At 41.9% G+C, this 24,024-nt stretch overlaps 2 protein-coding genes across 2 annotated transcripts in view; one reads left to right on the top strand and one right to left on the bottom strand.

Moving 5' to 3' along the window:
• Positions 1-4,104, top strand: part of LOC107187336 (hemocytin) — a 14,187-nt gene extending 10,083 nt beyond the window's left edge. The window contains 6 exon segments of the mRNA XM_015575408.1: positions 1-288; positions 353-651; positions 726-1,116; positions 1,187-1,438; positions 1,508-3,800; positions 3,872-4,104. The exon segment at positions 1-288 is cut by the window's left edge and continues 9 nt beyond it. Coding sequence (XP_015430894.1) covers positions 1-288; positions 353-651; positions 726-1,116; positions 1,187-1,438; positions 1,508-3,800; positions 3,872-4,104 — 3,756 coding nt within the window.
• Positions 4,105-6,623: 2,519 nt separating this feature from the next.
• On the bottom strand, positions 6,624-23,306 carry LOC107187363 (solute carrier family 25 member 36-A). Its single transcript, XM_015575441.1, has 6 exons — positions 23,044-23,306; positions 20,840-21,019; positions 19,317-19,591; positions 10,847-10,965; positions 7,612-7,831; positions 6,624-6,901 (listed from the first exon to the last, which is right to left on the bottom strand). The coding sequence occupies exons 1-6, from the start codon at positions 23,082-23,084 to the stop codon at positions 6,624-6,626; spliced, it is 1,113 nt and encodes a 370-aa protein (XP_015430927.1). The 5' UTR covers positions 23,085-23,306.
• Between the last annotated feature and the right edge of the window lie 718 nt (positions 23,307-24,024).

Below are 24,024 nucleotides of genomic sequence, written 5' to 3'. Positions count from 1 at the left end.
CAGATAACAAGGCTCGGTGACAAATTTTCGTTGTTCAAGTTATCCTCCATCGGCGACACCACGTACTTGGTGTCCAATTATTATGGGTTCTGGGTGATCTGGGACTCGAACTCCAATGTGAAACTTGGTGTCTCCACGAAGCTGGCCCGCCGAGTGGACGGTTTATGCGGTTATTTCGACGGATACATGAGAAACGACAAACAAATGCCAGATGGAAATCAGGCTAGGAGTACTGTAGCCTTTGGAGACAGCTGGGCGATGGAAGGAGTGCCAGAATGTGATCCTCAAGTGTGTACTTAATCGTAACATAATCTATAAACTGAGATTCACTTTAACGGTGTGATCGTTTCAGGATTGCCCTTATGAGTTGCAAGCAGAAAACTGGAAGATTTGCAATGCAGTGAAAGACTCATCGTTGGCGGTGTGCTCGAACATCGTGGACCTGGAGAAGTTTGTCTCCCGTTGCATGGAGAGTACATGCAATTGTCTGCGCAGCAATCACACTTTCAACGACTGTCGTTGTCGCTCGTTGACCAGTTTCGTCACTGAATGTCAGGCTGGTGACTTGAACATAGATCTGTCCACTTGGAGAAGCACTTACGACTGTCCTGCAACTTGCACTCCGCCATTTGTCCATAAAGATTGCTTCAGGTACACTTCTGAACAATATTAATGCCCTTGCATTAGATGACCAGAATTCATGTTGTCGATGCGTTTTATTGTAGGAACAAGTGTGAGACCAGTTGCGATAATTTGCAACAAATAGACCCCTGTCCTGTGATGAAAGGTGTATGCTTCTCCGGATGTTTCTGTCCTGAAGGAACAGTACGTAATGGGGACCAGTGTGTGCCTCCAACGCAGTGCAAGGACTGCACCTGTGAATGGCTAGGCAACTCAAAGTTTATCAGCTTTGACAGAAAGAACGTCAAGTTTGATGGGAATTGCACCTACGTTCTGTCCAGAGATGTTCTTCAGAGTAAAAAGAGCTCTGACGAGCATACGTATCAAGTGTTGGTTTCGAATGGGATTTGCAACACTGGCACCTGCACCGAAGCACTCATAGTGCTTTATAAAGACCATGTTGTTGAAATTAGAGAGGGTATACCCCTGCAGGAGGTAAAATTGATACTACAATCTGGAAAATGCAGACGATTCCAGTTTACAATTTTTGCTTTCGTTTCACTAGTTTCAGGTGACAGTGGATGGCTCGATGGTACACGAATTTCCTTTCAACGCGTCTTGGTTGACACTGGAACAAACACCCTCGGACAAGCTGCGTTTGTTGATACCTTCTATACAGCTGGAAATAACCAGTTACGTGGTAAACTTTGCCTTCGCATTGACACTTCCTTCACACATTTTTGGAGGAACGATAGAAGGTCTTTGTGGTAACTGCAACGACGACTCGGAAGACGACTTGAGGAAACAGAATGGAGAAGTACAATAATTTATTTTCCACTTCTTGTGCGTCTTTTCTGATAGCATGATGAAACTTGTCGCGTTCTAGGTCACAAGCGACATGCAGGATTTCGGTGGCAGCTGGTTAGTCAACGACTCACCGCATGGCATTAACCTAATAACTGATGCTTGCACTTCCAACAATCAGAGTAAATGTATTCTGCCACCGGCTGACCAAGATCCATGTAGACGGTTACTGAATGATAAAGACTTCGGCAGCTGTCACAACTTTGTCGATCCGATGCCGTATTTAATGTGCTGCCAGGATAGTTTATGCACCGGTGGTGGTTTCTGTGACAGCTTCGAAGCGTACGCAAGGAAATGTCAGCAGATAGGAGTTTGTCTGATCTGGAGGAGCAGTGAAGTATGTCCTTACAGTTGTCCATCGCATCTAGAATATCGACCGTGTGGGCCTAGTTGCAAAGAAACTTGCGATAGTATCAATGATATCAGCAACACCAAGTGCACGAAGAGCTTCGAGGAAGGCTGTTTCTGTCCGGGTGACTTAATTCTTCACAATGATACTTGCGTCCCAAAGAAGAAGTGTCTTGTATGCGATGAGGAGGGCCACATTGATGGTGACACATGGTTCCCAGATATTTGCACTAGATGCACATGCGACAAGAAAATGATGAATTGCCAGAAAACAGAGTGTCCCACTGTGGACACTATTTGTGAAGAGAATATGACACCTGTTGTCGTCAACGGAACAGAGAAAGACTGTTGCACGAAGTACATCTGTGTTCCAAACATTCTGACAACTGTGGCACCCTTATGCACAGAAGAACCACAGATGCCTGACTGTGGCTACGGTCAGACTATAAAGATGTCCACTGGCAGTGACGGATGCAAGAAGTTTATATGCGAATGTTTGCCGCCATCCGAGTGTCCTGCACTGAATGAAATTGTTCTTGAAGTTGAGAGGCTTGATCCTGGTTTCGTACAGGTGACAAATACATCTGGATGCTGTCCAAGGTCGATGACCATCTGTGATCCAAACACATGCCCTTCGGTACCAATGTGTCCAGACTACTATCAATTGAAATCTCTTGTGAGAGAGAATGCTTGTTGCCCCGAGTACAAATGCACTCCACCGGAAGATCTTTGTTTGTATAATATCGCGACAGACAGTAAAATAGAATTGTCGGAGCAGGTGGTGGCCAAGAAAATTGGAGAACAGTGGATGGACGGTAAGTGTACTTCTTGCAGCTGCGAGCTCTCCGACGAAGGTCCAAAGCCAAAGTGCACGACGATGGAATGTCTGAGGGCTGCAAAACATCCGGATAGATTTGATTTTGTCGTGGAAGAAGTTGTGCTGAAGGATAAGTGTTGTCCCAGCTTAGAGAGAACTGCCTGCAAGGATGGGGATAAAGTGTACAATGTCAGCGAGGTGTGGCAACCGAATCCTGAAGACAGCTGCACTTTGATAGAGTGTGCCAAAGATAAGAATGTAATTCATAAGCAAATGAAGGTCGAAGAGTGCAACACCGTCTGCGATTTAGGTTACAAGTACCAACCAACTGAGAACAGAAAGAGTAATTGTTGCGGAAGATGTGTTGCAGTGACCTGTGTCGTCAAGAACGAGTTGAGGAATATTGGAGAAGTATGGTACTCCACTGATTTCTGCACCAGACATTATTGCAGGTCCACCAATGAAACAGTGTACGTAGAATCAGTCACTGAAACGTGTCCAAATGTGGATCCTTCGGAGGAGATGGAGTTCGAGGTAGAGAAACAACAAATTCCAGGGCAATGTTGTCCAATGTTTGTGAAGACTGGCTGCCGTTACAATGACGTAGTGTATAAATCTGGAGATAAATGGAAATCCCTGCTGGACCCTTGTGTCACTGAATTCTGTGCGCTGAACTCCAGTGTGACCAAGTACAAAGAAGTGGAAGTGTGCTCGAAGGTGTGTGCTCTTGGATGGACGTACGAAGAGCAACGGGGTCAGTGTTGTGGGAAATGCAAGCAGACACATTGCGTGATTGGAAATATGTTGTACGAAGCTGGAGCGACTTGGTCATCCGCTGACAACTGCACATCGTACACCTGCATGGATCATGGTGATCAACTGTCTGTGAGCAGCAGTTCAGCGGTCTGTCCAGACGTAACAGACTGTCCTCTCGACTCGATTTACACTCAAGGTTGCTGCAAGATGTGCAATCTGACGTCCCACAGCCTGAAAGTAGATCCGTGCAGCCCTGTTGACTTGGACCCACGTGACACCATTGGCATGTTCAGTCTTATCCATCGAAAACATGGGCTTTGCAAGAATACGATGGCCTATGAGGGCATCATCCAGTGTCGTGGAAAGTGTGAATCCAATGCATACTTTGATACAGGTAATAATCTTAAACTTGAAACAGGTAAAACTTCTTGAAAAATTTTCTAAATTCTTGATTCTTGTTCGCAGAAAATTGGACCCCTGTCGTGAATTGTCACTGCTGTCAGCCTACGGAATATACAGGTTTGATCGTTGAACTGATGTGCGAAGACAGCAAATTATTGAAGAAGCAAATAGTTGTCCCGGTGTCTTGTTCTTGCTCATCGTGTGTTTCCGGTGGTTCCGGCTACAAAGGAAGGAAAGGTTGAATTCAGGGTTGGCTCTCTGTTAACATAAAACAACTTCAAGATATGCAAGTTTAAGGGTTTAAGCAAGACGTAACATACAGAAATATAATTCGTTGATTTTATTTAATAATGCATATATATTTTGTGTATATATATACATTTCATAACAGTTCATATATCAGCTTTCTTCAAAGATATATATACTAAAGCTTATAATTCGAATTCTGGAGCGTACTAAGTACAATAAAAATTATTCAGTCTTCGTTAACAAGACTTTGTTTCATTTTTTCCCCCATAAACACGCCATATACACGCACTATAATCGAATTTGCCTCTTACGTTTTGTACTTCAAGATTCGGATACTTCAATTCTCGTATTACAAAATGTCGTATAGAGCAATTTGATTTCTGCAACCCCCCCCAAAAGTGATTCAGTACTGTGACAAAATCTTGGAGCACAAAAGAGGATGGCCTTTCCAAAGAAGAGGAAAAGAAGCTTGAACATCGAAAGCGAACAAAAAAGAAAAATTAACTTCTCGATATGCAACGATTTAGATAAATTAAAATCACAGATCATTCAACGTATACTCGTGAATTTATCGTGTTGCCAATTCCTTGGTGCATGGATTTCTGTCTCAATGGTACACGACGAGGACACAGAAACAGGACTACTTTCATTGGACAGTGTGTGTAGTGTCTCGCAAGACTAGTTATACCGAGAATCCTGAGAGTCGTCGAATTTATTTTACAAACTGGGAACCAAATAACACGAATAAATATTAATTCTGTACCTGGATCAAGTGTAAAAAAAAGTTAAAAACATGTTGTTATGTTACATAATCGTTAACGCTTCTCAACCAATAATTTACAACTGGGCAACGTAACCGAACTTTGAAAAAAAAAAAAAAAAAAAAAAAAAAAAACGCTACAGATAGAATCTCAGTAACAAAACATTATTAATCTTCCTTACGTGTATAACTTAATTCTTAACATTTATAATCGCTTCGTTAACGAGTCACGCTCAACAAACAACGCATATTCGTTAAATGTACGCCGATGAACACTTCGGGAAACGGGATGGCAACTAATACTTCTTATCTCTCTTTCTCTCTCTTGTCACAGAGACTTCAGTTCTCCCTCTCGCTTCCTCTGACAGCGTAAATATAACGCGTATTCTACGCACTCGAAAAAATACAAACGGCTGCAAATCTACAGATAGATATAATATATAATATATGTATATCGCAATTTATTTTATGTACACAACACTTATAGCTATTACATATTACAAAATTCATCGATCTCGGCTGACACATTGCTGTAGATGCACCGTCGAAACGAGGAAATTTTCTTTCAAAGGACTCCTGAATGCTGATCTATAAAGCAACTGAAAATCGACACAATCTTCTATTTACAGTAGTTTCATTCATCTTTTTGGGGCTGTGTTCATCCAAGTAATCGTAGAATAGCTCCCCTTTCAAAGTGAACATTATTTCTTCTTCTTGAATTAAACGATACATTCATATCGATTATCTCAAGAGTCCTGTATCTCAATTTTAGTTCTTCGTTGATACGCGACTAAAGTTTCCAAAAAAAAAAAAAAAAAAAAAAGAAAGAACATCTACGTCATGATACGATAATAATAGTACATCTCTAGTCTAACGGCTGAATATAAGCAAAACAGTACAATCATTCTTTCACGAGTAAACGTGTATCGTGTAATCACGATGGCTACAACTGAACGTAACGGATATGGAAAAACTTTCATAGCTTTCTCGTTCGAGAAACAACAGAAGACAATGATCACAATGCGATGATAGGGGTTTCGAGAAGTGGTCGACAAGTGATTGAACAGTGAGGAAACACGATCTTTCTAGCGGGTAGCCTGCATCTTATACTCCTAACAATTTTTGGCCTTCGCACAGGCTGCTCCAAAAAGATCACAATGATGCGTGTCGAGTCGATAAAGAGGCGTTGAAACTTCGAATCGTTCTCAGAGATCCTGAAAGGACTTAATGGATTCCATCCGAGTGGACACAAGGCTAAGAAGAAACGAGATAAAAATTGTGGAATTTCGTTGTATTCCAGCTTCAATGCCCTCAAAATATCGAAGAAAAGTTAACCTAAAAACGACCCCCTTCGGTCGCCCCATTTGGCGGTAATACCGACTACTCAATCGATCACTCTGCACGAAGCGTGGCGCACTCTGACATCTTAATAACAAAGTCAATTAATCGAGCTTCGGTTCCTGCTTCGTGTTCCGTTGTCTCTCATTTCTCTCTCAGCAAGGTACAGACAGGCTCTGTTCCATGTATGAACGTATGCTACCTGAAAGGAGGAAGGACTACTTTTTGCTACACTTACAGAGCACATACACACAGCGTGTGCTAACAGCCCGCTGTGATACCTTTTGCTACCTTCAACCACCGTAACAAATCTCTCTGGCCAAACCACGTGGCGTCCTCTCCTTAGGCAGTCTGGACACGCCTTGGTGCACGCACACATTATCGAATTCGGACACACGCTCGAGATTTAACAGGACTCGTTTGGGTATACGAGCCGTCGACCCTTTATTCAGGGCCCGTTAGCAAGTCTTAGGCGAGCTCTCGTTTCGCCTTCGCCTCGGCGTAGAACTGGGATCCACTTGAGCTGCTGATGCTGTGAGAACGTTGATGGAGGTGCCTGCTCAGAAAGTACACCACCGCCTCGTACGTTGCCATAATGATCGCTGTGTTCGGTATCTGTCTGATCATATGTGTGCCCAGACCATGATACAATCCAAATATCCTTTCCTCGGTGGCCACGGTTCTCAGGGTCTGCCAGAATGTCCGATACTTTGTCCCCTCTTCCCTCAGGCGTGTCCTAGCCACCTCTGAAATTACGGAACACACCATTATTCGTTGGTCCTTCAACGTAGGTTTTATTTTCTTCTTTCTATAGGATTCTTTTATGAAGAGTTTCAGCAGGTTCAACCCTAACTAAGTAACTGATTTCATTTTGAATGATATCAAGTCCAGAAAGCAGGCTTCCAGAGAAAATCAGAATGTGTTTGATCGATCAAAGCGCGACGCCCCGACGTAACATGCGATTGTACACGTTGACTGGCTGGCACACGCGAGGCATATAGAGCTCAGAGGTTATTTTTAGACTTGGGAATCTTGAGAAGGTGTGTTTGTGGTTGTTCTGATCATCGATCATTCTTTGCACAACTTGGACAGCAGTCCTCTACTGGAGACTTGGTCCTTCGAGCTAAAGAATGTTCAGAACTACTTCTCTTAAGATATAGAAAAGGCCAAAACTTTGTGAGTCCTTTGAGCAATAGACAATCCCACAAGGAACTAATGTTCACAAGGGACCAGGATGTTTGTGGAGGGAAAAAATGTTTTCAGAAACATGTGGCCCCTGCTCTTGAACCGGAGCCAATTCTTGAGTCACTGGTGATATCTTGAAAATAGAATCTATCTCCAACGGAAGTCGGAAATCCATAGGAAGATACAACACATTGGTACACATACGTTTGTTCTAATTTATCGGTAAAGAAGAAAGCTTGTCATCTGGAGGTGTACAGATATATGACCTTACCATGGGGGTAGGCGAAGATGGACGCAACCGTTTTGGAGAAAGATGCTGCTATCATGAATTCTATAAAATCGCGAATCGTTTTGATGTCGTCTTGCCTGGAGACTCTGGACCTGTGCTTCGTTAGCCAAGCCTTCACAGCCTCGTAGATCACAAAATGTATCACAGTCTCGCTTATCCCTACGTAGGAAGCCATAATGCCTTTGTAGAATCCTAGGATACCCTGGAAAGACATTCGACGACAATTAACCTCTTAATTCAATCCACTGTACCGTATAGATCTATTTTTCTACTCTCGCTAAAAGGATCTGAGAATGTGCTCGACTTAGTGGGGGGATATTCGGTAAGCTAAACTACAATTTTTGCCTCCACAAAAAAGAAATTATCTCGAGCACACAAGATAAATGTATCCAGATCGCTGTGGTCGATAAGGTAGGTACTCTATATGGTTGATATTTTTTTTACCGGTAAACTCAATAAGCCTGTACGATTTTAGGACTATGGACCAGTTATCGGAGAACTGGTCTTTCCCCAATGACGCTCATTCGCAGCGAATAACCACCTTCGTGTTTACGTATCGGCTTTTTCTTATCGCCGGGTTCCTGATTCGCGAAAGCACGCGATGATAATGGAACTTTCCGAGGGTGAATATATATTTACAATACAACAATATTACCCGTTCTATAATTACAATATTATCGAACAATAATCGCTGCATAGAACGCATGGCGCCATTTAATTGGGTACCGTGAACAAGAAATATAAAGATAAAATGGTAATCGTGCCTGAGTTTGCGGTACAGATTATTATAAAGAACACGAGATAATGAATGAAAATATCGCCCGTTATCAGGATAGAATCACACATGGATCACGTGATCGCCGATGGAACTAAGAGCGCGAAAATTCTATTTGCCCAGCGACACAGAGTAACGTTGCAAGATATTGACTTGTCTAGAACAGTTCCTTTTGTTTACTCCTAGACACCAACTATATTGAACGAGCTCCAAAGCATCGAAGAGTTATAATCAGTGGTAAACACTGAAAGGCTGTTTACATGAGTAATATTTCAAATATCGATACTTTTCAATTCAAATATCGATATTTCGAATATCAATACTGTTCAATTCAAATAACGATATTTTATATCGATATTTAATGTGACGATATATTCCAGTATCGATACTTGAACCATAAAACATCGAAATATCGATACAATCGCTGCATTTGCCGTAACGTAATAGGCCGTAAGTCAAATGAACCAATCGAGAGCTTCATATAAATTCTGCGATTGGTCGATTTCTTTTCCACACTGTTGTCTAGTAAATATCTGCTTAAATTGCATTATTTTTTATCAGTTTGGGATTCTATTACTTCTAATTTAATTGTAAGTATCGATACCGATAATATCGATATTTTATTCCCGATATACATATGTATCGATACCAAATATCGATACAAATTCAAATGTATCATCGCCATCTCTAGCGCCGGGAACGGAAGCGAGAAATAACTAGAACAGAATCTGTAAATCAATTACGACATGGGTCGATATGTTGTTTTCGTGGCACGATATTTTGGTCGCGTTTTGCTATTCGTAGATCGCGTTCCCTGCCTTTAGACTCTGGCACAATTGCAATTGCGATGTAAGATGCGCCGTGTCTGAACTGGTTCTGACACAATTGCAGGAAATCACAATTGGAACTATAACCAGACACTCGAACGGTCATATTTCAAAGTGAATCTTTTGGTGTGTAGAAGTATTCAAGAACTGTGTCGATTCTTTACTCCAATATAAAAGGTTTCTTGGTATTACAGTGTTGCCTAATTGGTATCGAAATATCCCTATATTCGTGTATTTTCGCACTCGGATTTCTAAATGCACAACCGCTGGCAAAAATATCCTTGGCTGGGACCAGAATTTCTTCCCTGTGGCATCCTAGACTATTGCGACACTACTTCTGTTGACTTTCGGCGCGAGAGCTACCCACCATTCTGCTCGTTCTTTCACGCGAGGATATTTTTGCCAATCATGACACAAACATACTTCTATACAATACTCCCCTTGTTGTCGTACAAGATCCGAATTTTACCACCAAAAAGACACTTTCTTTATCTTCAATTTTTACAGTACAACACCCTCAATGGAATCATGTACAGATAACGGGGCTTCGAAGTAATACCCAAGATAAAAGAAACATACTTCAAGTGATAAAATAAGTGGGACACAACTGTTGGTATTTACTTCGGTCTGCTGGGGATGGTACGACGAAGGAGAACCTCAACTATTCTCTGTTCTCCGTTTATATCTCCATAGGTTCTCAGTGCCTTCGATAAAAGCCTGTTCTCCGTTATTCCGCTTCTGGTATCGATCAGCAAAGAATGGAATGTATCTCGTAAACAGGGTAACTAACCAGGAAACTTCGACACCAAGAAAATTTCGACTTTCCTTGAAACTCCGTAGGTTTGTGGGGGGCATCAATAAAAGCCCCCCCTAAATGTTGATATGTCCTTTCCTATTTCTCTTTATATCTCGAAAACTATAGTAGCTATAAAAGAAACTATTGTAATGAAAATTTACCGAGTCTTCATGCCCTATAAAAGTCTGTATTCAAATTGTTGAAACTTTGTTTTTTTAAATAAACAAATAAGTAAATAAACAAATTCTTAACAATGTTATTAGACACGCTAGCAGAGCATAAGAATCCATTAAACTTTCATTCCAACAGTTTTTAAATATCTTCTATAGTTCTCGAGATAAACAGGAAAATACGAAAGTACATATCAACATTTGAGTGCTGGTTGCATCCAAAAGAGCCGAATATCAGCAAAAACGAAATATCCCCGATGATTCTATAGAGGCCCCCTACACACCTACGGAGTTTAAAAAAAAAATAGTATGGAAGTTCCTTTGTAATCGTGTGTGATCGATAGTACATGGCTCCGGGGATTTTGAACCGCACAGACTGTGTGTGCACCAGACAGGAAGCAGCACGTCGCTACACACGGGGTCTGTGTGTCGAGACAGGGCGGTCAAACACTCTCTGGCGAACACGCTTCTCCATTCAGGGGATAAACACGCCACGACGGTACCGATATCTCCTGACCTATCCCTCTTCCGACACGAAGCAAACACCCGCGGTGGGATACACGAATCGATCAAGTGACACACACGATGGGGAAACGATAGTCCAGCACGACTACTCTACAATGGAGGAGGAAAACGTGTGTGTTCGTACCGATTGGCCATATATCCTCTGCACGCATTCCATCGCGGTGATTCTGTTCGTTCGATGGTCCAGCTGTAGCCTGGTCTTCACGAACCAAATGGGATTTGTCAACGTGCATGCCACGAAACCTGAAAAATGAACGGACACGTGTCTTTTAATCCAATCGGTACCGTGGCGAGGGCACGCCTGCTCTGGGGGACACGCGCTGCCTCGAGTCCGTTCGCTGTTCTTAACACTAGATCTACCTCGACAATAAGCGTACACCTATTTCTATCGGATCTATAGACATGACAATCTTTTCAAAATATTTCAATGGAAATCGCATTGTTGTAACATTTGTCATCGTTACAAGAAGGTACGAACATCAGTCATTTCGACTGCTTTGGTAGTTCTAGTGTTTTAAGGGTCATACTTCGATTCTTCCTTCAGATTCATTTCATTTTCTATCAATTTAATGAGACCAGAAGTCATTTCATAAGCAGTTCGATCCACAGAGACGGGTCATCTTCTTGCAAAGTGGCTCTTCCCCAATGTTGGATTTAAATAAATATATTCATCACTATAATTGTTTAACTATACAAAGAAGCTTTTTCACTATTCATACTAGCTTTGCCAAGTGGTTTCAGTGTCTATTGATCCCCTGAGAGTCTTTTAACCCAAATCATTTCACGAGCAATTCGATCCACAGTGAACAGGACGTTTAGGCTGATCGTAGACTTCTGCGACAAACTACATTTCTTAGATTTTATAAAATTTCCCCGAACAATTGGATGTTTTGTGAATAATTCACCAGGAAGTTCGAGAAATTTGTTCTAAAAAAGGGTTCATCCCTTCTCCTACAGACTTATAGAAAGTCCCGTATAAGGTACCTACCTATAGGTTACGTTCGATTTCAAGGTAACCAGCACGCTTTCGATTGCGAAATCCCCCAGAATGGTCTCGAAACGAATCCAAGAGCCGTGCGTCTGGCTGCCAGAAATTCGTCGATCGATCCACCCCGATATACCGACCAAACATGCCAACTTCTAAATTTACCCCACGGGACATACCTATATCGCTTGGAACAGAGAACTGACAACGGTCTGAACGGAGCCTCCGATGATTCTCGAGAGATCGACCAAACACAAATGGAACAGAAAGAGGATCGTGATCAGGATGCCAAGAATCAGAATAGGAGATTCATTGCCGAACGTGACCTTGTACGAGGATGAGCCAGACAACAGAATCGACATTTTGAATTTTGTCGCGAATAAAAGAGCAATCATCTTCGGGATACCTGGAGCCTTCGTACCCGGTTGTTCCAGGGTCCATCTGAGAGGATTCATCGAAAAGTATATACAGGGTGGTCCAATAAAAATTAGGGCTTCAATATCTTCGTTGTTTTTGGAGATATACAAAAATTTTATTGACAAAAATTTGTCAGTATAGAGGGGGCTATAACATGACAGTGAAAATTTGTTTGCAAATGGAAGAGTTTCGGAGATTTCAAGGTCACCTTTACTTTTCTAAATAAAATCGTGTTTTTTATGCGTTAATTGATGCAACTCGACATTCCATATAGAAAAGTATTCATGTATGTATATCGAAAAATTATTAGTTTTAAGGATAGGTCCAAACACAACAGAGATATTTAAGTGCTAATTCTAATTGTACCACTCTGAATACATACGTTATATCCGCTGTGTTAACCCTTTAACGGTGGAATTTTTCTTTGAATATGTGTAACCATTTTTGATTCCTTTATTCTACTACAAGAAATATATTTTTCAATTTTTTATAGCAAAGGGTATTTCATTTCTTTCACATGATATTTCATATAACTTACTCATGACAAGTATACTCGTCAAACACTGTTAAAGGATTAAGCGACGTACCCTGTACAATATTTATATTCTGATTGGCTGTTCAGGTCAGACGACCTGCGGTACCTGGGCTTTCAGGAAATCATCTGCGTGTCCGTGAACGACCCGTACGTCATGTCCGCCTGGGGCAGCGCAAAGGCCGCTGAGGACAAGGTAATACCCGTGGGCAGTCTCATAAAAAATTGTGGAAGTACTCTGAACAATAAGAATATACAGTAAATCGTCGATGAGTGTTCGAAGGATCTTCGACACAGATCCCCACCACTTGATTCGTTCCACAGAGGACCCTCGCGTGGCAGGGACGACGCCTGACCATTCAGTGTCCCGAGGAGCCTTGAAGCACTCATCGATAATTTACTGCACACGGTGAGTCACTTAAATTTACTCGTAAACTACTTGTACAAAAAAATGTTTCAAACGAAAGATGTTTGATATCGAGCGGGCCATACAATGTGATAATTAGTTTTTCGATGTTTCGTTTTTTTATCGAGATACGAAGGTGACCTTGAGTTTTTGTATCACAATGTGTTATGTTTGACCCTGCGATTCGAAAGTATATCGAATGCTGACTAAAAAACTACTAAGGTATACGGGGTCAAAAACTAATAATTACCGAGATATGTACTACTACGAAAATAATAAGTCAATTTAGGTGGTAGAGTTAAGTGACTCACCCTGTATCAGGTTGTAAACGAAGTCTCTGATCAATGGACGATGCAAGTTACACAACCAAGATACCCTAAAAAGATCGCAACTTAATCGATTTAAGTCAGCCTGAGAGCCTTTTTCTGCACAGTAGCAACGAATGATATTTATGGGGATTACTGAACAGACCAGTGGCTGCATAACTTTGGCTAGTTGCAATAGAAAGGAGATCGAACCTGAATTTTACTATTTACCTCGAATGAACACCAACGACCGGTTCCCTATTCGAGGAGAAGGTTGATTCCTTTCTAATCTTACAAAATCGAAGCTTTTCTGACATCGAAACTTAGGTGAGAATGCTAGCTGACCCATTGGCTACTTACACGAGAGCAATTGGGATGGACATCGAGATTCCAGAACTGGGAGGAATCAGGAGTCGACGGTATTCGATGGCGACGGTGAACGGGATCGTCAGGGAGCTGTTCGTCGACTCGCCAAATGTGAAACTCATGTGTCTGCAGCAGGATGGTGTACCGACATATTGCACCTAACTATCTGGGAATAAAGAGATCACCTAACAAAATGACTGCTTGAATGACTGAAGAGCTCTAGTATCAATCTAGGTGTATGAACGATGTTTTCTTCTAGATACTCGAGATTACAGACGACAAATGGCTAGATATACCTCGGAGTGTTTACCCCTGATGGGCCAGAGTTTGCAAACAGGTATTCCCGCCGTCCTATTGACCCAGTTCGTGGGAAGCCACGCGGCCAACGCACTACTACTATGTTCATCGCGACGCATCCGGATTACGCAAGTGTTTTGCATTACGTTCCTCGGATGGCTAAACACGTCCAACGACGCGACACAACTACGCCCCTGGTGTCTCCAATAGATACCTAGACCTCGATATTCGGTTCATCGGGACGATACCAGCTCTAAAATGTTGATATGTCCTTTCTTATTTTTCTGTATATCTCGAAAATTATAATAGATATTAAAAAAACTGCCAGAATGAAAATTGAACAAGGCTTCATACCCTATAAAAGTGTGTAATGAAATTGTTAAAAGTTTGTTTTTCAAATAAACAAATAAATAAATAAACAAATTTTTAACAATTTAATTGCACAGTCTTGCAAAGCACAGGAATCTATTAAACTTTCATTTTAACAGTTTTTTAATATCTTCTATAGCTTTCAAGATATACCGAAAAATAGGAAGACACATTAACATTTAAGGGGTGGTTTCACCCCGAAGAACCGAATATCAGCGACGACGAAGAATTGTTCGATGCTTCTGTCGAGGTCCCCCACAAGGTCTTCGACGTACCGACGTTCCCTAGTTAGAACTCCACTAGTGGGGTAGGTCAAAGAGGACACGGTCAATATTTTCTTACGTGCGCGGGTTCAGTTCGGACGATCTTCCAACACTGTCACGTACCCGTTAACTCGCGTCTCGTTGGCAGACGGAAGGAATGTCGAATTGACGATGATCATTCGACCGATTCGCTAGCGCAAGTACTCAGCGAATTCTATTTAATTGCATCCAGTTTCATTGACACTGTCCCTCACTGTCAGTAAACACCGTTCGGTAATTTGATATACACGATATACTGTTGACAAGTTCTTACTATTTCTATTTAGAACCCGAAATTTCCACATGGCACGGACGTATCTGTTTTGTTTACGCGCCACGGTTTATGTATATACAGACCTTGTTTATGTTCCGACTGAACGTGACAAAACACGCGACCAATGACAATAACAAAAGAAAAAAAATTGGTAAGGGCAAACGACAGCATACTGCGCAGTAAGAATTTCTATGTTCTGCGCATTTTGAAGATCGAGGCCACACACGATTCGATAAGATAATTTTACAACAAGTTACGGAAGAAGGGACAGCGTTTATATTGCCGCCGCCGCCGCCACAAAGAGGCCTGTGGAGTAATATCTCGTGTTTTGACTCGGTTACATCGTCACATGCAACGAAAATAGACGAACGCATGTTTACGAGGGAATCACCGTTTGCCGCGATCCGACCGCCGAACTGATACGACTCGGTCGACGGACCGACACGCCCCGGCCACGGGAAGGCTCCAATTGGCGGCCGTAACGAGCGTATATTGCCGCATCGTACGGGCCCGTTTACGGTCTATTTTCGTGTCGATGATTGCGATTCCCATTGGCCTTGGTCGTCCTATGAAATTGCGTGTTCGTTGAACCTCGAATTTAAAAATGCTTGGGACTTAACGCGATTACAGTTGACCTGAGAAGTTATATTTTTAAAAGAAATATACAAAGGCATCTAAACAGATAGCACATGACGCCTTTAAAACGTCCATTTTACGGCTGTTTTAGGTCTAAGGCGCCTTTAAGCAGTCTTCAATGCGTCACTAGGCGCCATAGATCTAACCAAGTGGACACAGGACTTCCATGCGACATCTGGAGTCTTGTTTCACCTTAACATTGATTGTCCTATGAATTTATGGGAGTATTGGGGTCATAGGACTGAAATTGAAAAAAAATCCTGGACTTTTGTCTATCCTAACCTATATCTTTCCAACAGCAAGTGGGACCTCCATGCAAGAGAAGACCCTGTTAGTCCTATTTCCCTTTGACTAATATTGTGGGAATTTTGGTTCACCGGACAGAAATGCAAAATGCTCGACTTCCATCCAACCTAACCTATATCTATCCAACAGCATCTGGGACATTTAAGATCCCTCGAGGTTTTTCGTTTCACAGTAAAAAAGAAGCTATATACGAAAGACGGATCCCGTGGCAACCGAAATCTGATAGTGTTTACCACGTGCAGCGCACGTTCCTTGATTATTGCCGGATGCAACATTGGTGTCGAGCGCATTTGCGATTCAAATGCCCTCGTACGATCCTCGATTTGCAATTCAATGTTTGACTCCATCGTATATTGCTCCACGCCCGACGAGTACAAATTGCAATTTGTTCTTTTTTTGTTTTATTTTTATCACCTAGAGGCAGGATCATCGATAGGTCGTGTGCAATAAACATTTCGAACGACAAATCTAGCGCGTAGATAGGGAGGGGCAGATCGACTACCTTGCGTTTCCTGGAGAAACGCGTAAACATTATTATCGTTCCATTGAGAAAAACCGCGCAGGAGTCATAAGCAACATGTTCTTGCCTCGATCCGCTAGTAAATAACCGCGGGACCAACCGTTCAATTACACGGTCGTTTGGTTTAAAAATAGAACCAGTGGCACTGCCGCCAGTGTCTCTCAAGTTACGTCTCTTTCTGACCGATTTCGAAAACGAGGAGGTATACACAATTCGATGTGCATGTATCAGAAATGGACAAATTCATTATCTAGATGAAAAGATCATTTTTATCTAGAGGAAATTTTCGAATAACGAATAAAAGATAAAGAAAGGCAATTTACCATTTTCAATTGATGAAACGTGAAACTTTCAATATTTATAATAAAATAAAATTTGGAGGTTAGGATGACGATCGTAGATATTGTTGCTTTTCACTATACAGGGCGTTCCGGTTAAAATAGTGTATCTGTGATCACGCGAGAAATATTTTTGATGTAATTTAAATCAGACTGTGGAGAAAATTATATAAGTGAATTTGACATTTTTAGAGTAAACTTTGTAAAAGTAAATTTAGTTTTTTTTTCTTCTAAAATGAAATCCATGGTTTCGTGAGGCTTGCGAAATCAGTGCAATCTTAATTTACAACAATCAGTTCAATTGATTTACTGAATTGAAAATAACGTTCAGTTGCTTTTGTTGAAGTGAATGTAGTCGTGTGGTCGAATTAATAATCATCTATCGGACGAGTCGTCAGTGCTTAAAGGGTTAATCCGCGTTGAAGGCGCCAGGTAATTAGAAAAACGTGCGACGACACGTGATCGCCGAGACGCAGTAAGGCAACGTTCGCTGACGATAACAAGTTTTCCGCTATCTGCGTGATTGGAGGAATGTCACGCGAGCCTGGGAAGCACTGTTTTCGGTTGGTCGAGCCCGAGGAATCTGATGACTTACAAGGGAAACTCGATCATTTTCGGTGACCTCGGATTTTTTTTAAACTCCGTAGGTTTGTAGGGGACCTTGACAGAAGCATCGTGCAATTTGTCGTTTTCGCTGATATTTGGTTCTTCGGAGTGAAACCAGCCCTTGAAGATTAATACATCTTTTCCAATTTTCCTCTCTATCTTAAAAACTATAGTCGAAGCGAAAAAACTGTTACAATGAAACTTTAATGGATTATTATGCTCTACAAAAATCTGTAATGAAATCGTTAAACATTTGTTTATTTAAAAAATAAACTGTTTACCATTTCAGTACACACTTTTATACAGCGTAAAAGCCATTAAATTTGTATTCCAACAGTTTTTTGACATCTACTGTAGTTTGCAAGATATACAGAAAAATAGGAAAGGTCCTCTACAAACCTGTATAGTTTAAAAAAAAATCGAAATCTTCAGGGTAGCATCGAAGGTCCTAGTTGTTAGAGATTTAAAAAAAAGTGTCGCTTGATCGTGACTATTGAAGACGATTTCCGTGTCGACGTACACAGGACACGGTACAAACGAGCCGCAATTGCTCGAGCGTGTTCCAAGGTCGGCCATGATTGGATGCAATTGCACGCTGTGATAAGAAGTAAAAACAACAAGCCAGTCATCTGTTTCGTCCGTTACGCATCGAGACCACGTTGCGGTTATTGAGTAACAGGATAGCCCCTGTGTGGTGACAGAACATTATTGGATTCGCTTTCATTGACGAGATACACCGCGCGAAAATGAAAGTTTCCAGATCTGATCAGTATAGACAGAGAATAGATCTGATTCTGGAAATCTTTAAATTTTTATTTTGGGTAATTTAAATGGTAGGGAATTAAGCTCTTGAAAATTTGGGTATGGATGAATTAGGGATGAGGTTACAGAATGAGATGTCCAATGGAAAATTCGGTGCTGGGTGGCTACGTGACTACCGGCACGTTTTCGTCACGGGTGGAAGGGGAGGTGAACGTTCGAAGTGGGCCACGGAAAAAGAAGCCAATGAAACCTGTCCATGCAACCCTTTCATTCTGCGTGGACTAAACACTAAATCCAGTATCAGAAAGACCTAAATACTCTTGGGGTAGATCTTTCTGTTGACTGAGAAAATTAGTTAACAAACATATATCATCAGCATTTCTATCGCGCCACGAAGCACCCCCGCGGAGAGATGTCTACCGGGGTTGAAAGTTCAGTTTTCCTCAGATAAGATATCGGTCCATGAAGACCACGCGGAACAGCGCTACCAGCGTAGACCAAATACTAATGTAATTATTATAACAGACTAGAAACAACATTCAACCATGGCAACGCCTAATTGGATATCTTCTTTATCGTCCAGATTACATATCAGACCCCCCATATCTCCACAAAGATAATCGACAATCAATTGACATCTAATTAAATCGACTATTAAGATGATCCAGGACCTCCGGACAGCTCAGAGGCCGCCCCGGAAGAGCAGTAATCACTCTGAAGTCTCAATAACAATCTAAATGCGCAGATGATATTAATAACCACCGATTAGAAAATCCAGTAAATCGCAATGCAACGGGTTATCGATGCGTCAGAGCCGTTTTATCTGCAACTAGGCGCAATCCCATTCAGCCAGATAAGGCGTAATTACGCTTGCAAGAGGTGACCCCACTGAGTCTGTCTATCTAAAGCTATGATTATTCGATAAAGAAAAGAACCCACTCCGATAACACGCCTCCTACATTGTGTTGCGAACGGGCAATGCCTTCGGTCAGATACGATCTGATCTATTTCTGGACTATTTTCTAGCCTCTTCTGTCCTCTCGACTTCAGCCTTCTCTCTTCTACCTTGACTTTCTAGGATGTGTTACACACCATCAGGTTTCTTTACGACGGGGTGGGGTAATAGAGAATATATCGATCAGAAAACGGAAAGTATCTTGGATGGACACTTACCAGCGCAGAATGCGGAGAGAACGTGTACGATTGGGGTGTCTGCGGGTAAGATCTCGTTGAAGGCGACCTTGCTCTTCGAGTACGCGCAGAAGTAGATCGCCCTTGACGGAGCTACACCGACGAGGTTCGGGCCCAGGCCCTTGAACAACGCCCGGGTACCCTCGTTCTGGACGATGTAACGTATGCACTGATAGATCCCTGGGGCCGAACGCGGATGGGGCGTGCTACCAGGCTGTCTCGGCACCCCGAAGTGCGACAGGGCGACCAGAGCGTGCCTGCAACAAAAGGAAACACGAGGATCGAGGATTAATCAAAAGTGTCTCTGATCGTTGCCTTATCTGTAGACTGCGGATCTTTAGGCAAAATGGATATATTTTGTAATATATGCAGGCAGGTGTAAAATAAAAAATGCGTCCTGTTTTTAACGATTTTAGCAGGCTGAAAATAAAATTAAAACGTTATGAAACTCGATGGAAGCTTTCTTGTTTATCCTTCAATCTAATTCAGTTTCGAACGTGTATCCTCTTCTACTGAATTTCTGTTTGTATGTTCAACAAGAAAAAAAAAAAATAAGATGATTTTCTTTCGATCTGTTGGAACATCCAGAAATTTGGAATGTCACGGCGGGGACTGTTGGTGGATACGGCCCGGGTGCTTTGCTAATGAGAAAGGTGGTTTTCGATTTACTAGCACAATGTGATACTGCGTCGTCAACAGGGGGAGTTATTTCGAGCGAAGGAATCCTACGAATGCAGGAATTAGTCGTGCAGAAACGGCCAACCGTCTCTGGGATACGTCCACATGGGCTCAGGCATCGAGTAGCTTGAAGCGTTTAATATTACACGGAAATATGTTGATAAAGTGGAATTATTTAGCATGTACTACGGATCCATCTCGAGCTCTGAAGCTGACCTATATATATACGTTTTAAATGGCCACAACTAGTGAATGGGAAATGCTGAGCAAGAAAGCGTGCAAGGATTTTAGTTATCTATTGCAAAACATGCATTCCAGCAAAGATAAATACAGGAATGAGGAAGTGGGGTTTGTAATTCGAGCCACTGGAGAAACGATAAGGGTGGATTGTTTTTGAGAACTGATATGTTACAGGTACAGATTCATTGACCTTTCCTGTCGACACAACTCCAAAACAAGCTCCCTACACTGCGTAGCCGTGTGATCCAATAAAATCAAAATGCTATTTCAACAAATTACCCTTGAAACCCAACGCATTCATGTCTTCCGTATGTTGTACAGAAAGGGTTAAAAGCGCAGCACAAAAGAGGAGGGATCAGGGATCGTCTTCCTTCTCCCAAGGGCCTAGTTTTATCAAAATACACTTACTTCAATTTCCTGAAAGAATCACCGATATTAGTATACATACATTTTAAACAGTGCCCAAAATAATTAAAGCCTCACAGCGTGCTTTATAGAGAACACATAGCTTTGCGGAGAAATTTCAGAAGGGATCCTTAATTCTTTTGAGCAATCTATTAAATTAATACCGTACGCATCCCAATTACCTGGTGTAGCCTCCATTGCACAATCCTTTCCTTTCGGGTTTATGGAAGCTCTTGCATGTCACATGGCCAGATGTCAGTTCCTTGTTCACCGGTGGCGGATAAAAACCTGAAGAGGATTGCAGTCTGGTTTTCACCACTTCTAACGGGCAAGTGATTATTGCACCTACTGTACCGGCCATACTGTAAAACAAAAACAAAAACAAAAATAGAGGAAACAATATCAGTGATCTATCAGATGCACACATTCCAGAGCAACTTCCACCGACACACGCGTTTATTTAACAACAATCAACGGAATCCGTGTTTAAGGAGGAGACGATAACAACAGACAATTGTTTACACTGTTTGCAAAATAAGATTCACCGCGATAAAACGCAAAATAAGTTAACTCCCGGTTCAAAAACTTCTGAATCATTTGCACCGTAAACGGCGATGTTTGCAATAACATTTAACGACGTGTTGCCAACGCGGCCCTGAATTAATAAATACGCTTACTACGCGCAAAAACCTGCGTAATACGTTCCCACTCATATATTCTGTCCACTTATTAATATTGACTTGACAATTTACGACAGAGAAGAAAAAATTCAAATTCCCGCCGAAAATATATTCTGTCCACTTATTAATATTGACTTAACAATTCACGACAGAGAAGAACTGGTTTAAATTCCCGTCGAAAATATATTGCGTCCACATGAAATATTGATTTGACAATTCACGACAACGACCAGCCGAGAAGAACCGGTTTGAATTCCCGCCGAATATTTTCGTGCAAAATAACCGTCTCAGGGAACGGCCGTAGTCAGTGAAGTCTGTAAAAAGCGTTATATATCGCCCGCGTTTTGGCACATACACACATGACGAACATGGAAAGAAACAAAGAAAGAATCGTGAGCCACAAAGAAACCACTCGAGGATGTCGTGCGATGAAAATACGCCGGTTTCTAAGTTGGGACGTTAAATTACGCACGTGGTCGCATTGGGCAGACGAAGCACTCGAAAAAAAAACATTTCGTTGAACCGTATGTGCGTGAAAACTTAATGACAAAATATAACCTTTGTGTGCATATTTACGAGGCGGTCAGATTTGGTAACCACGCACACATACACGTCGTGACAATCGTGATGGGCACAAAGGGGCATTGTGAAAGATCGGTACATATTATAGATCTTTGGTTCAGACACGTAATTAGCACCAACGGTCCAATGATGCAACAAGAATTTGCTCCGCGAATAACGTTACATCCCTAACGGATTTTAATTGAAGTTTAACGTTAATGGATGGTTTTAATATTTCTGCTTGAAGTATTTAGACGTACATAGTAGTACATAGACGTACTGATGGAGTCTTGACATGTAAAATAAAACGGATCAAATTGTGTAATTTTACACGCACATAAGACCGGTAGTGATGACACAAAATCGAACTAGAGACACACACAATCGCCAAGTGCAGAATTCCTCCTTAAGCCCCATCCCCAATGCAACGCACTCTACTGCTCTTGTTTTTCTTTTATGTAACAATTTAAGGCCTGTGATCTGTTATCGAGATCCTACATAATGTTCCGTCTCGTTAAATGAACCACGATGTTAATCACACAGAACGTACACAACCGTGTGTAAACATTGTTTTTTTCGTGTATAATACACCAATGTAAAGGGGGCCGGTAAAGATGACGTAAGATCGAGCCGGTGACAACGTCGCAGAATCCCTAAATGCGGAATACTTTAAACTTCATGCTCACTGTACTCCATTACTGTATCCATTACTCCTCTTTTATTTACCAAATATTGTTACGACAGAAAACTTTATCCTAAGGCCTTCTGACTCTCGTGTTCGTTCGGTAAAAAAAAAACTCAGTATACTAACGAAAAAAGAGGCACCGTCCAGAAAATGCACTCAAACACTCGGGAAACATCGCACAGTGCGGATTTCCGAGTTACATAATGTCTGTTCGAACCAGCGTAGAATCAGCCCCCAATAGACTCGTTGCGATCGAGGACAAAAATTCACGCCGTCAACGCGCATCACGAATCTGGCTCATGTTACACGCGTGCTGCGCACAAAATATTCCTATCTCCGGTTTCAAGCGGCCGGCGTCATGTGTCCGATCGTCGACACCGTTTCCGTGGATTTCGGTCTGTTTTTTGAGGTACGAACAACAACAGCGTGGAGGGAAATAATGGTAGAAAAAGAAACCCACCCTCCGGCGATGAGGTGTATAGCAGTGTCGTGATCCCACATTCTTCCGACTTTTCCTGTCACTATGGGAGCATATACTTCACGGGCGTAGAAACCAGAGGAAATACACTGAACAGTTTACCACGCGCGAAGAACTGCACTGAGCGAAACTGCGCCCGAACGCAGTGGGGGTTCGTTCGTTCCAACGTTTATTCGATTCTTACTACGACGATTATAACACGAGACAACCGACGGGACGAAATGAACACCATACGACACGTTCGAGAGCTCCGAAACAACTGATCGCATCGACCGCACGGCGCACCGAGCTTTACGGCGCACTGTACTGTACAGTCCATGAACTATAGCAACCCTCGAAGATGTGTACTAGTCCTTTCAATGTAAACAGGTTTATCTCTCTCTGTGTGTATAGATGACGAGCCTGATGTTACGACTAATTGCGACTAATAGTCGAAACGCTTCTGTCTATACCACTTGATCCCACTCTTCGATAACCAAAAGGTCACCAACCAAAATAAGAGTTTCTCTGCACTGTGACGTTCACGTGTGAGATTTCCACGGCAAATACTCGGTGGCGCCATCTTCGGGAAAATGCTGAAGCTACTAGCCAATTGGTACGGCAGTCTTACCATGAGATGGTAATGTAGGAAGCTTTTCTTGTGGAATCTGGTTACTATGTACATATGTAGATTGTAGGCAGCAGGAACTTGGAAAGTTTCCGAAGAATATTGACATTATAATATTTTGAACAACTTGGTAAAATGGCTGAATCTTACAAATTTGTCTGATTTCTACTGATAAAGTAATACGGTTCCGCGATTATTTATAGAATTTACAATGGTTTGTTAAATATTGAATTCTGCACATAGCGAAAAGAAATATATCTTTCCGCCATCTACGAGAAAACTGCCAAGCTACTAGCGAAATAGTATCATTTATTAACGTTAGAGCGTGCCATGGTTCACTTTTGCGCGCAATTTGT

Source organism: Dufourea novaeangliae, unplaced genomic scaffold (genome assembly GCF_001272555.1).
Source record: "Dufourea novaeangliae isolate 0120121106 unplaced genomic scaffold, ASM127255v1 scaffold113, whole genome shotgun sequence".
Taxonomy (NCBI): domain Eukaryota; kingdom Metazoa; phylum Arthropoda; class Insecta; order Hymenoptera; family Halictidae; genus Dufourea; species Dufourea novaeangliae.
The sequence above is the reverse complement of the archived record's forward strand: the minus strand, read 5'-3'. Positions and strand labels throughout refer to the sequence as shown.

Bases quoted from the DNA above. Each gene is read 5' to 3' on its own strand.
- LOC107187363 (XM_015575441.1), bottom strand. From the start codon at position 23,084: ATGTGGGATCACGACACTGCTATACACCTCATCGCCGGAGG. The intron at 10,966-19,316 runs GTAAGTGTCCAT...TTCATTTTTCAG, and splicing joins TCTCTCCGCATTCTGCGCTG to GTTTCGTGGCATGCACGTTG. The intron at 6,902-7,611 runs GTAAGGTCATAT...CCGTAATTTCAG, and splicing joins CATCTTCGCCTACCCCCATG to AGGTGGCTAGGACACGCCTG.